Below are 14,780 nucleotides of genomic sequence, written 5' to 3'. Positions count from 1 at the left end.
CCTGCAGAATTTATAAGTTTGCTTACTTATAAAAAACTTACAGTTTTTCCTGCTAAGGGTAAAGAACGACTTCACTGCACCGAGGGACCAATGGATGGGGCTGTATACTGTAAAACCTTGAATGAGAACCTCCTCCTCTCCTTCCATCAGCCAAAACACCGAAGACACGAAACATACTGCCAAGGCAACAAAGGATTGGCTGAAAAAGAAGCACATTAAGGTCACTGAGTAGCCTTGTCAGTCTCCAGACCTTCTGAAGCTAACCTAAAGGATTTCGAGAAGAGTCAGCCAGAATCCCTCCTGAGATGTGCACAAACCTGGTGTTCATTTCTTTGGAAATGAGCTAACTTTACAAATTCAGCATTTGTAAAATTTCCCTTACTGTATCTGTTTGGAGAATCATGATTCATAGAGCAGATCTCTTATGGCCAGCCCTTCTGCACAGCTTCGTCAAAGCATTCACTACAACTGTAATTGAATCATGGACTTAATATAAAGACAAAGATCAGAGTGAATAATGTTGCTGCAGAGCGATTTGTGTTTGAACGGCACCTGCAGAACTGTGATAAGATAATGAACGCACTGTTGTTCTTTTCTGTGACTCCTCTTTTTGGCAGCTGCTTGCATACTTTCATCACATCTCACTCACTTTCTCAGTTTACACAGCAGATGCCATCTTTAGCAGATAAGACACACGGTCACATTTCATTTGTCCCGTAAACTCTGGCTGTTTGTGGTTTGTGAAAATGCAACATCATACTTATGCCGCCTGTGAGGGATCTTCCCCAAATACTCCACATTCCCCAATGGAAAGTAATTAAAGTGTTGTTTGCATTTTTGGAGTTGTGGCATACAGAGCTATCCTACTTTCTAAGCTTATTTTGTGTGGCTAACGTGAACTGATGGTGGCTGACTTCAAAAACCTCTTACCACAATGTGATTTGAGCACTCAACCTTCTGGGCTGGAGTCAGATGTGCTATTGTTGCGCTACAAGGTCCTACTGCTGGCCAGGATATTTGAGAAGCCCATTTAGACGGTGACATTTCCCCCTGTGGGAATAGGAACACTTTCAGGAGCTAATGTAGCACTCATAAAACACACACAGGCACATGCTCCTTCTTTCCCACCCTCCCTCACCACGAGCTTCCTCCAGGGCACCAGTCTTTGTGTGGTCTTTGACAGGAACAGGCAATTCACTTCAGCACAAAGACACAGATAGAGGGGTGAAGAAAGCTATTGTCTGGACTTATGTCACAAGTGTGTGGGGGTGTGTGTGCTTGTGACACAGACAACAAACAGCCTCTGTGTTTTCTGTCTCTCACCTTTTTAGGCTGAATCTCAGAAGGAGATATCTGATCGGTGTAGGGTGGCGGCATGTCACTCATTGTGTGGGTGAATAAAGATCAAAAGTGGTTAATCAGGGCACTGGGACAGGCGCTCAATGCAATATTCATGTGTTGACATCTGATTAAAGCACAAAAATTAAGCAAATTTGTGTTTGGTTGATTATTTCTTTGCTTTAACAATTTGAAAGTCTGTTTATTTCCCCTTAAATTTGGCTACGTTAGTTGAGCAGCAAAGTTGAGTGTGTGGGTTGCCAAACTGCTTTTTCTGCTTTTTGATTTGTTTTGAGCTTCTGATACCCCAGGTGCTGATAATCAGGTGCCAGATTGGGCCCTGATTATTACTGATGCTCAATTCTGCCCATGAGAATGCACAGAGAACGCTTTGCTGATTGGTGCACTAATAGGGTAACAGCTTTTGATGGAGGCAGTGTGGTGGTGTGTGGCGGTATTTCCTTCATGGGAAAAAGCAAGGCTTGTCATCACTGGAGGTGATTTCAATGCAGAAAGTTATCCTGATGAGATTCCGCAATCAGTGGCAATCCCATATTTCCGCAATCTAGGAGTGAACGCTATCCTCCTAGATGACACGGCTTACACCCACAGAGCAAGGTTCATCAATGAATTTGGGAGTGGAGAAGATGGAGTTGCCTGTCTTGACCTCAACCTCAGTGAACACTTGTGGGATCAGCTTGAGCGTGCCGTTCGTGCCTGAGTGACCAACACAACCACACTGGCTTACTCGAGCAAATGCTGGTTACAGAATGGGGTGCCATCCCCCATGACCAAGCTGGTGACCAGCATCAGGAGTGATCAGACTTCCGTTTTGGCTAGAGACAAACTTAAAACGGGAATATTTGGTGTATCATGGTAGCTTAAGGCATTCAAAACAGGAAAACAAATCAGCCTCGCCTGGATTTTACCATTTTGACAAATTCAGATGGTTTTTGAAAGATGAGGATTACAATATAACCAACAATTACAAAATAAGTATAATGGGCCTATAAATCTTGGTCAGTAATGAGTTTTATTGCCAAGAAGCCTTGTTACAAGAAATCGATCAAAATACATTTTCTTACTATTTGTAAGTTGTTGTTTTTTTTTACCTAAGTATAAAAAAAAGTCTTTTAAACCTTGGAGTCTCCTCCTCGACAAAACAGGGATCATGTTTAAATCCTGTTGTTCTTATGAAAGTTGATTAGCAGGTCGGGCCTATTTTTTTCGTTATTCTTACTTTGCTACATTGTATCATTAAAGTGAAACTGAAAACCCTGTGCTTTCCCCAAATGTTGGTTTTGGCAGTGCTGCCTAAAGAAAGTTCATGGTTCTCCTCATTCTGTAGTGTAACTTCCTTTTCACGGGTTCTTGACTCTAGTGACAGTAATTTAGAGACTTACTGAGGAAACATTTAAACATTAGGCGATAGTATTACTGTAATACAATAATGCCAGCAATGCCTGGTGTTAAAGTTCCCAAGTGTTTACAGTATGTTGAAATACCTGTCAGGTGTCATATTTATGAGTTTCATCTGGCATCTTGTGGTTTCAGTGTGACCTGTTGATCCCACAGACTATCAAAGTATGTGCATCATAATCCTAGTTCTATTATAAAATGATGAAGGACAGTGAAGGGCTTCAGGTTCGTTTGTTCATGACTTACGTGTACCCTTGAAGCCTTTTGTCTTCAACCTCAGACTGTGCAACACTGGAAAAAAGACGTCACACTTCCCAAGACAGTGATGTAACATGCAACCATTCAACACATGATACACAGGTTTCTACAAGTTAATAATAATCTTACCTGTTTGCATTTTTCACTGTGCTTTTTGTTGACATACATGCCTCAGATTTCACAAGGAGAACAGAGGTTGGACACAGTGGCAAAAGTGAAGTTACTGCGACTGGGCAATGAACTTGCAATCTAGTCTGCTATCAGTTTGTGATTGAATGAGGTCAAGTTGGTAATTGCATCCAATCTGTTGGAGATAATATGGTGATTAACTGTGATAAATTGGTGGAAATAACAAACATGCTGCTGTCTGTTGCAAATCTTTTACCGTCTACATACACAGATTAAAGCGAGATTCACATTGACTGCTTAGATTCAGAATCCACCCAGAACCTCATGGATGTGAAACAGGAATTCAGAAAGTCATCCACAAAAAAACTGCAGGATGGTGATTTAACTGATGACGTAGGTGCTCACCAGCCTTGTACTGATATGCAAACATAACTCGAATACAACCAGTTGAGTCAGATCACCTATTGCAAAGAGATTTGTTGCAGAAAAACTTTGCTAATTGGTGCAGACTGACTTGGGTTGATTGCAACACGTTGGTACTCTTGGCAGCCCGTCTGTGTTTCTGAATTGGGTGGCAAACCTTTGCCAATCTATCTGAGAGTGATTACAGTCAGTCTAACCCGGACCATCATTGTTTGGAAAGAGTTTGTTTCTCACCAGATGAACTGTGCAATCACCCTGTGACTGAAAGTTATAGAAAGCTTACCGCCTTACAGTCCGTAAATGTTTGGGAACCGGGAAGACCAGTTGCCTTTTGGAAGAGAAAAGTTGTCCCATTCTGATTGTATAGAAAATTTAGCTGCTTAACAGGCCTGTTTTTAAATGGGATATACATAATAAAACTGCTTTGCTCAAGTACATAGTGGATTACTAGTGGTTCGCTTACAGAAGGTCCATGATGGCATACCAGTTTACTGCATACCAGTTTACTGCATACCAGTCTTTACACTTTAAGTAACTGTTTGTTTTTCCATTAGAGGTAAAAAGAGAACACAGAAAATCTTAAGTATAAGTGATGGCGTTTAAGGGAAGGCTCACGAAAAGCTCAGTGGCATGACAGATCGTTGACACTGTCAGACATCATTAAAGGAAAAATAACAGGGTGTTTAAATCCAAATACGTCAGTACCACGCTCAAGTTGCTAATGCGGTGCTGTATATTCTCAGCTGTGGCGCAGGGCTGCAGAAGGAAAGAAGAGAAGTAATACTAAGAAGTAGGTTAAACAGGGGATTTCACCATTTAGTTGTGGGTTGTGTTTTTTTTCGTGAGCTGAACGGTTAACATGACCAGCCGTGTCTTCTTAAGAGCTCTCACTGCTTACATGTAGGTAAGCAGTGAGGCCATCTCATGGAGTTTAGCTGAGATCGAAGTATTTACACCAAACCCTTTTTAAAACACAGATTTAAGAGATGTGGCTCTGATGAACCAAAGAACAGTGATGCAAGGCTGGAGTGTATCTGTAAGTAAAATCTGAATTGCTTGTCTGACTTTTCCTCATCACTTCAGAGTATTTCTGGAATTAAGTTGTGCGGCTGAGCTTCTCTCAGAATTATGTTTCTTCCCCATAATCTTATCTGAGCAACAAGTCTGGAACAGTACAAGCAGCATGACAACATTTCAACATTTTTTCTTTATTGCTCTGTAATGCTGGCAGCCAGTTTGTGTTTTGTAATTGCTTTTATTGTTATACTATTACATAAGGATTAATTTTAAACACAGTCCATATATACATTTATATTTGCTTTCTGTAATGGCTAACTGATTTTACTGTGTTGGACATTAATAAAATAGCAACTATCTTCTGAAGCCTTCACGTATTTTTGTCTTGTCATTTGGAAGCAACTCGATGAACTCGCCATCTTTTCCCTTTTAATAACCTCAAAAGGAAGGAAAAATACCACACAGTCATTCCCCTCACGATTTGGACCATTTTCCCTGGTGTACCGCACTGGAGCTCAGTACAACAAGGATGTGCATGAAGGCATTTAACCACAGTCCTTAAGACAGCTCAGTTTGGAGGGAATGCATAAGTGGGGAAGCGGAGAGAAGGAAATGGTGAGAACAAAATCCAGACAAAAGAGTTAGAAGATTCTTTCATAACGCAGCGAAGGAGGAAGGACGATCACTGGGCTCTGTGGTTTCTCCTTACCCTCCTGACTGAATGAGCTATCATGCTCTAGTACTTGTAGGCTATGAACTGGGCAAAGCCAAAATGTGGGAGGATGACACAGATCAAAGAAGACAAATAAAGCTTTTGATTTCAAAGTAAGCTAAACCAGTACAGATAAACATGAAATCTTCCATCAGGTTGTTTGTACACAAACCCGCAGTCATGTCATGTGAAGCTGTTTTACATAGCTTGTTTCCATGTCAGCCTACACAGTGCTGTACAGACAAAATGAGGTAACTACATTTGCCAAGCTTTAAATTGCCAAAAACCATAGGAATGCATAATAATTGTTAAAACTGCTGAATCAAGGTCAAAATCAAGTAGTGCAGTAACTGAGTTCTTCTTGAGACATCTGCCTAGCTAGCTAAAGCTTGGCAGTTAGAGCTAAAACTAACATAAATCTAAGGTGCCTGCCCAACACGTGGCACCGAAACGGCTTCAGTGCACCCTGGCGTTGATTCTCCACGCGTCTGGAAGTCTCTCAGAGCAAATGCACGTTTCGCCATTCTTCCAAAAGATTTTCCCTCATTTCGTGTTTTGATGATTGTAGTTTTAGAGGATGGTGGAGCTGCCAAACACCAAATCTTCTGTATTTCTATCAATGCTCTGTGCACAGATGTTGTATTTCATTAAATTGTGGAGCATAATGAAACAGCAGTTTTTTACTAGTTGAAAAGAAAGCTGAAAGAACAAGTGTTCCTTTTCTTTTAGGTATTAGTTTTACTTCGGACTGAAAAAAACTTAAAATAGAAACATTATAAATATACAATTTTTCATCCAGCTTGAAATTTAGTCCCTGTTCTCGACTTAACTGCTTCTATAATTCTTCTGATGCAGTGAATAGTGCAGGAGAAGTGGTCTGCATTTGAAAAAGGCATAATAATATTAATAGTTAGGAATAATCTGAGTTTAGTATTGCTTTTCTCTGAATGGGGGCCACGGTTGTCCCTGCCGTGGTCTGCTTGCGGCTCTCATGCTGGAGGGCCTCTGGAGGACTGGGCCCTGAGTCTCCTCCATGCCTGCTTCAGGTCCTGGGGTGCGGGGTTGTGGCTCCACACACCCACTGTTAGACACTACTGGAGAGACCTTAGGAACACCTGTGTACCCACAGGCACACTTTCTTGTGCTACTGCTGGATGTAAAAATATCTTGTAATATTGGTTACTTTTTTAACTCTTTCCTTCTTTCCTTCCATCCTTCCTTCCTTCCTTCCTTCCTTCCTTCCTTCCCGGTGTTGTCCGTTAGGTTGTATAACCCAAAATAAAAATGCTAATGAATGCTATCTGACTGTCAAGTGCACAGTTATAGTGAATGCTGTAATGCTCCACTTTTGGGGCTTTCAGACAACAATTCTGACTCATACTCTCGGACAGGACAAAGTGAAGAAAAGGAAAAACAACAAAAAACAAACCAAAAAAGCAAGCAGGATTATATTGCTGTTTTATCGGGTTCTTTGTTTACATACTGATATCCTGCAAAAATATTTTAAAATATGCAAACAAGGGCAATGTTTTTTTTTTTAATTCATTGACTGGAAAGAGGGTGGATGATCCTTGTCAATCACATGCATTCCCTTTTCTACATCGACATGAAAAATTATGTGAGCCATATGCTTAGTTTGCAGGCCATCCAGCAGGGGATTATAATTTTTCATAACCGCTATCATGATGTCAATCCATAACTATGTCAGAGCTCCTGTGTGCCAGCTGACTGGATCATGATATGAACCACATGGCGATCAGATCAGCTGATTGCTACAGTCACAAGCTCCTAATTCATTTGGTTTGGGAATCCTATTATAATATATATGGCTTTACGTACATAATGCTACAAATCCTGATTGTATATGGTACAAATCGAGGTGATCTCTTTACACAGATTATACTTTAACTCCTTTTTTTTCCTCCTCTCCTAGGACCCCAGCTACTGGGTTCAGGTGAACAGGTTGGAACATGGCGATGGTGGTATTTTGGACCAGGATGATATGCTGTGTGATGTGGTGGATGACAAAGATAGGGTGAGTCGAAGTCGGTGTTAGATTGCGAGAAAGAATATGTTTGCATAGCTGATTGCACATTGTATTTGTTTATTTGCCACACTGTCCTGTTATTCTATCTCTTCTCATTTTCATTCAGCCTTTCCTTGTAGGCAGAAAAAAGTATTATCTGAACTCTAAAATGTTTGTGCATAAAGCCTTGGCTGTACCACAAAGGTTTCACTGACATGTGCTTATGATTACACCTGACTGTTTTTGCTGTCACCGTTGCTTAAACCTTGCAGAGCAGTAAACTGCTCACCGTGTTCTCTGCTTAATCAGTTCAGCCTGTTGGAAGTACTCTGCAGATTTCATATTTGCAGACTGTTTTACATTCAAGGCTCCACTTTGTGTGCAAGGAGGCACTGTATTTCTGTGTTTACTGATATTCAGTGCATCCAGGAAGCATTCACTTCTTCCACATTTTGTTCTGTTACAGCCTTATTCCAAAATGGGTTACATTATTTTTCACCTCAGAATACTGCACACAATACCCCATACTGACAAAGTGAAAAAAAAATTGCATGGAATTCTTGCAAAGTTATTTAAAAACCAAAACAGGAAACATGTAACATGCACAGAAGTATTAACAGCCTTTTCCATAACACTCACATTTGAGCTCAGGTGCATCCTGTGTGCACTGATCACCTATCAGATGTTTCTACAGCTTGTTCAGAGGCCACCTTTGGTAAATTCAGTTGATTGGCAGTGTTAGCTATGGAACCTAATGTATAAAGTCTCATAGTTAAGAGTGCATGTGAGAGCACAAACCAAGCCATGAAGTCCAAGGAATTGTCTATAGGCCACCAGAAGGACTCCAGGCCAGAGTAGAGAAACTACAGCCTCTGGCCTGATTAAACAAATTGAACTTTTTTTTTGGATGAATGCGAAACGTAATGTCTAGAAAGGGAACCTGCTTGATGCCATCTCTACAGTGAAGCATAGTGGTGGCAGCGTCATGCTGTGGGGATGCTATGCAGCGGCAGGATCTGGAAGACTCGTCAGTGTCAAGGGAGAGATCAATGCTGCCTTGATGATAATCTGCTCCAGAGTGCTCTAGACCTCAGACTGAAGGTTTATCTTGCAACAAGACAATGACCCAAACCACACAGCCAAGATAACGAAGGAGTGGCTTTGGGACCACTCTGTATGTTGAACCCTGTTGAACATCTCTGGAGAGATTTGAGAATGGTTGGCTATGCACTGAAACTCGGGAGGGTCTGCAAAGAAGAATGGAAGAAACTACCCAAAAACAGGTGTGCCAAGCTTGTAGCATCATGTTCAAAGGTGCTTCAACAAAGTATTGAGCAAAGGCTGTAAATGCTTATGTACTTCTTATTTTACTGTGTTTCAGTTTTAATATATTTACTAGAATTTCAAGCACAGTGAAACAAGTGAAGCCCTGTGAATTCTTACCGGATGCACTGGGAGATTGTGTGGGCAAAATCTATGAGGCTTTATGACATCACACTACCCACCCCTCCCCACCCACTAGACAAGTGTAAACGATTACCCACAGCCCCACTGCCTCCTTCCCATGGGAACAGTGCTGGCTACACCTGAGTCACTAGCTCTTTGGCTTTAATGTGTGCCATAAAAATCACCACTTTTCAGGTCATTTCAATTATTAAATGAAATCATATTGCAAGCAGGTGCAGATGGTTAGTAATTTAAAATCATTTAAAATATATTCCAATTCATCGCAAGGGCATTAGCCACCTACTGTTAGTCACTGCAGTTTATCCTGGTGTTGGCATCATGTGGATGATTGTTCACACCTTTTCAGAGATGTCTTCCACTAAAGCTAACAGGGCCACCACAATTTAAAAAGGCTATGAATCATCCAGGTTTCAATTGAACATGTAATCTTTAATTCCTATCTGCTCTGTTTTCTTGCTCTGTCTGATGCCCTGGAGCCAGCGTTATCACTGAAATCTGATACTATATCTTTCTCAGCAACACTGTGTTTTGTCCCCCTGTTTTATGGTAAACGGATCGCTTCCCACAGCAGATACTGTGATGTTGAGCAAGTCTGCAAAGCTAGGTGACATAGTTGTTTCTTTCTCTTTGACGTGCGCATTCTTTTTGATCTCGTGTGGACATTTGTGCGAGGATGAGACATGGTGTGTTTCAGGCAGCTATACACCTCTATACACCTGACAATGACTATGTGGTGGGTGCCATGGTTACACATCAGGTGGGATCATTGGGGAGAGCAGCTGTTTTGCACCTGCTGCCTGAAACACTGGTTTCTAATTTTTTATTTATTTTTTTTATTCTTCTCTTATTTTACAACATCGGTGGTATTTGGCTGGAAAAATGCAAAGAAAGAAGAAACAAATGTGGCAGTTCTGTATACATTTTTGACCTTTCAAGAGCCTCAGTTTGTTCTGATGCTGTGATTCCTGCTCCCCCTGGTGGTCATACGGCATAAGTACCTTCTCATTGACGGCAGAATAGAGAATTTAGGGAAAAAATGAAATTTGCTGACATAACATTTTTAGCTGCCTTGCTGATAATTTTTTTTAAATATTTTCATGTAACTGTCAGTAGTTAGTTCTAACAGGTTAGCCTGCTCTACACCTGTGGTAGACATTCGGCCTAAAAAGTAAACAGTGACTCTCTGGTCACAAGACCAACATGCTGTAGTAATACTGTGTTGATAGTTACCAAATGACAGAGTGCAGTGTCAGAAAGTCAGCTGGCAGTCGACTGGAACAGCCAACTTCAAACTGGTGGAACAGCTCTGTTTGAATGACTTTATCTCGGTGCGTGGGTGTTTGCTCCTTTGTGTGTCTGTGTGTGTGGTTGCAGCTGTAGAGGTAAATCCAGTCTGTCCAGTTCTTTCCCTAATCTACTAACCCTCCTTCTTTTACTGTCTAACCTCCTAACAAGCCCATTTTAACCTGGTAATGACAACACATTCTTGTATGTGTGAATACTTCCAGGGCAGGAAAACGCTTGTGCTGTACAAACGTTAGGTTTTCTCCTGATATATGTGAACCACAAAGCTTTGTGCTATGTTGTTTGAATGAATGTGTATGTGGAGATGGCATAGTCCTTTTGCAGCCGAGATTTGTAGTCAGACGTGCTGGCGATGTTATAAGCTTCAGCAGAAATTTTCCAGCTCCGTGTTTCTTTCCGTTTACTCTCTGACATGTCACATTGGTGCAGTTCAAACAGGACTATTAGTCAGGAATTTAGGAGATATCACAAATAACCTGCGCCCTTGATAAACATGGTCCTGTCCATTTCAGTCTGTGCATATTCTGGTTAATAGCCCACGTAGCGTGTCTACAGTGCTGTATCATTGCAGATGAACTGCAAAGTCAAAGTTCAGTGTTTAAAACTGAGTTTAAATGACATAATTTAACTGTAAAAGATGTAGCCTGTAATATTGAACACTATAAACCAACCACACCTGTAGACAATACGTCCACACAAACCTCTTGATTGGTTACCGCTGTTTGTTTTTCTCTCAAGAGGACTGATGCTGCTAGTTTTCTCCATGTTTGCTGTTTATAATTTGCTGATGTTCGTAACGATTTCTGTGACATGTAAATGCAAAAGCTGAATTTTAAAGACGTTATCTTGACACGGGAAATAAAAATAGATTGTCAGAAATAAAATACATGATTTGGAAATGCACTGCTGACAAAGGTGGATTGCCTAAAGCTATGTAGGGAGGGCGGTGCTGTAGCTCACTGCTCACCTATGTGCCCAAGGCTGCTGCAGGGTTTTCCTGTGTGTTATTCGCCTTTCCTACCAAAACATCTTAAAATAAATGTTGGGAAAGCAACCTGTAGAATATTCACCCATGATGGTGATGTCCACCCATTTCTTGAGTAACATGTTTTGGAACATTTCTGATCAGAAAAAGCACGATGATGTCTCTTTACGTAGAGTGGACAATATTAAAATGTCACAGCAGCAGAGATTATGTTCCTGCTTATCTTAAATAAATCCAAGCCTTTCCCTGCTAATCAGAACGGATACAGGTATTAAGTGCATTTGGAAAGCTATGAAAGAGTTATTCATGGAGTTGGTGTGAGGGTTGATCTGTTTGATGAAGTAGGGAGTCAGATCTTTGAGCAGTGGAAGGATATGAAGGGCTGACACAGTTTGTCTTTTGAATGTGTTGGATGTTTAGACTTCTAAGCTTTACTTCTTCATCATGTTTGGTGCCTTTTTTCCTTGGTTTTCTCATTAAGGCTCATTTTTTGGTGCTTTTTAAGGAAAAAAAATCGATTAGACAGGTTGTATCATAGATATTATTCTGTTCATCTGCAAAAAATAGAACTGCGTATGTGCATGCATCTACGCGACAGGAATTTCAATGTGAATGTGTGACTAAAGCATGAATGATCTCACTCCTTTCAAGTTTCGGTGGCTCTACTGTTAGGAGCACGTCATGTCCTCCCAACAGTGCTCTCTGTGTGTGTGTGTGTGTGTGTGTGTGTGTGTGTGTGTGTGTGTGTGTGTGTGTGTGTCTGTGTGTGTGTGTGTGTGTGTGTGTGTGATATCTGGCTCAGGTTCAGCAGTCAGATTATCATGCTGTGATTCATGTGCAGTCATAGAGCTGCATGCTGCAGCCTGCCCGTGTCCGCTCCATAGATCTTCATACTGATCAACAGCTTCCATTTCACATGCATGAGGTGTACGAGTGTATTTGTACAGCTGGGGTGTTTTTGGTTTTGTGTTGCACACATGACCCTGTTGCTGATCACGGTTTGTTTCAAGTGTGAAGCTGAACTTCATGTCTTCAATTCTTCCTTTAAAAATCATTCTGATACAATGATAGTGACGAGTTGGGGTTATATTTAGATTTTAGATGTTATTAAGATTACTCTTTGACTGAAATTTAGGCTGAAGTCAGTAGTCAGATCAGTAATCTCCTAACAATATCACTTGTATTTTTGTCTATTACTAATAATCTCTGCTATTGTACTATTATCTAGTATATTGCAGTAAAGCTAACACATTAGTGGCTCATTTAAAATTGATAGCAGCTTCCACACTGGCTTTTTGGTGCACACTGCCACCACCTGACCGAAGTGTATTATGAGCAGTAGGTTAGCAGCTACAAACCTAATTTTGATATTTCCACTGAAACAAATTAGGATCAGAAGACTGTGTCTTGAAATCACATTCAAACTATTCATTTGCAGGTGCAAAAATGCATTTGTCTGTCTGCGCATTTATTGGCTCCCTGTGTGATTAGGGCTTTTTTGCCTTCCCCAGAAAGGGAAAAAAATATAATAAAAACTAGCAAAATGAATAGCAAAATAATAAGAATAATAAAGATCATTTTTGCCAAGTAAGTTGCTATTCTTAGCAAAAATAAGTAAAGTATCAACTTTTCTGATACCATGATGGTATGGGATCTCTGTAACACCCAATAAAAACCTATTAATGTTTTCAGATGATGAACACATGATTGAAATATAATGGAAAAATAGCGTCTATTCAGAACAACAAAAAAATTAGGTTACCCCTTTAGTATTAGTATTTATTTATCTAGTATTTATTCACAGCTTGTTTGTTATTTTATGGATTGTTAGCAAATGCTAGCTAAACTGTTGCTAGCTAAAATGTTATTGCCATAACTCATCTTATTAATTTATCTCATTAGCAGGTTTACCCTCGTTAGGATACTGAAGGATAAAACAAAAAGTGCAAATATGTTCAAATCAAAGTTTCTCATTTAGATTTTATCTGAATATGAAACACGTGAATGAAATGTGTAAATAGGGCCTTAGTTGTGCTGTTTATGTGCACTCACAGACCACTTCATTTGGTACACTGTTTGACTGCTCATAAGTTAAAATATCTAATGAGCCAATTATTTGGCAGCCATAGCATTTGGAGATTTAGACATGGTCAAGTTAAACTGCTGAAGTTCAGCACTAGCATCACAATGGGGAAGAAAGGTGATTTTAAGTGACTTTGTAGTGTGGTTGTTGGTGCCAGTTGAGTGGGAGTATTTTAGAAACTGCTAATCTACTGGGATTTTCCCACACAGCCATCTGTTTGACTTGCAGAGAAAGGTCTGGAGAAAAGAAAATATGCAGTTAGCAACAGCTCTCTGGATGAAAATGTCTTGTTTATATCAGAGATCAAAGGAGAATTGGCAGATTGCTTTGAGGTGACAGGAAAGCAACAGTAACTGGAATAACCATTTGTTACAACCAATGTATGCAGAAGAGCATGACCAAGCAACATGTCTACAACATGATGGGCTACAAGACCACATTATATCTTCTTGTGTCAGCCACGAACAATTTACACTGGAGAATAGAAGATTACAAAAACGATAGCTTGTCTTGAGTCTTGATTTGTGCTGTGACATTCAGATGGTAGGATCAGAACTTGGCTCAGCCGACATGAAACCATTGATTCTTCCTGCCTTATCAATGGTGGTGATGTAAAATTGTGGTGCAGATTTTCTTGCCACACATTTGGGGTTGAGCATTGTGTAAACACAGCCTACCTGAGTAATGTTGCTAACAACGTCCATCCCATATGACCACTCTGTACCAACCTCTGATAGCTGCTCCTGCCATGTCACAACGCTCAAATCAAACTGGTTTCTTCACTGAATTAGGCTCTTGGCAAATAAGTACTAAGATACAAACACAAGAAAAGTCAGTTGTAAAGAGGAGTGGGTAAACTCTGATGTAGCTCTGCCTTAGGGTAAACTGTGAAAAATTAATTCTGGTAGCCATCGAATTGCTGCTTCACAGCTAGAAATGACTGCGATGTAGGCACTTTATGCATACACCAGATGCCAGTGCGGCAATTAGAAAGGCTTCTGGTTGGAAGATGGCCTTAAGTAAGAAATTCACAATATGTGCCTGATGAAATGAGTTCATAAAAGCAGGAAATGTCTGTGATATGGCCAATTAAATGAAATTAGATTCAAGTTAAATGCTCATTACAGGGAAATGAGTCTACTACATTAGCGATTACAATGTATGGTCTGTCAAAATTGTTGTGGCACTAGACAAACGTATTGTCTGATTACCGACTACAGAGTTCTTTGAGCTAAATGGTGAATCAAATGAATTGCAGATCAGGGAACATGCAAAACATGGGCCTGTATGTGCAATGGTTATGCTGAGAGGCAAATCCAGTTTAATAGTTCACATCTCATGAGAGATATGAAGCTGCAACTGTGGCAGGAAAGAAAGATGCTTACCTGGGATACTCAAGTACAGTATGAGCTCTCTCATGTCTGTTCCTACATTCCTCTTTATTACCTTTCAGCGCTTCAGTTCTCCAGCATTATACCTTTAGACTCGATAAATGAAGATAATTCAAACGACGTTGTTCCCCTTGTCGCTTAAAGGCTGGCACTTCCTTGTGAACAGCGGTTAGACAAAGTGAGCCTGTCCCTGGGCTTAATGAGTGCAGGGGTGAAGGGTGATTCCT

At 40.5% G+C, this 14,780-nt stretch overlaps 1 protein-coding gene across 1 annotated transcript in view; it reads left to right on the top strand.

Moving 5' to 3' along the window:
• LOC146701227 (partitioning defective 3 homolog) overlaps positions 1-14,780 on the top strand; it is a 358,058-nt gene that overhangs the window by 27,618 nt on the left and 315,660 nt on the right. The window contains exon 2 of the mRNA XM_085467562.1: positions 7,230-7,331. Coding sequence (XP_085323688.1) covers positions 7,230-7,331 — 102 coding nt within the window. The remainder of the gene's footprint in view (positions 1-7,229; positions 7,332-14,780) is intronic.

Source organism: Copadichromis virginalis, linkage group LG9 (assembly GCF_057382275.1).
Source record: "Copadichromis virginalis isolate Kocher_CV1m ecotype Utaka linkage group LG9, C_Virginalis_male_GT1.1, whole genome shotgun sequence".
Lineage (NCBI taxonomy): Eukaryota > Metazoa > Chordata > Actinopteri > Cichliformes > Cichlidae > Copadichromis > Copadichromis virginalis.
The sequence above is the reverse complement of the archived record's forward strand: the minus strand, read 5'-3'. Positions and strand labels throughout refer to the sequence as shown.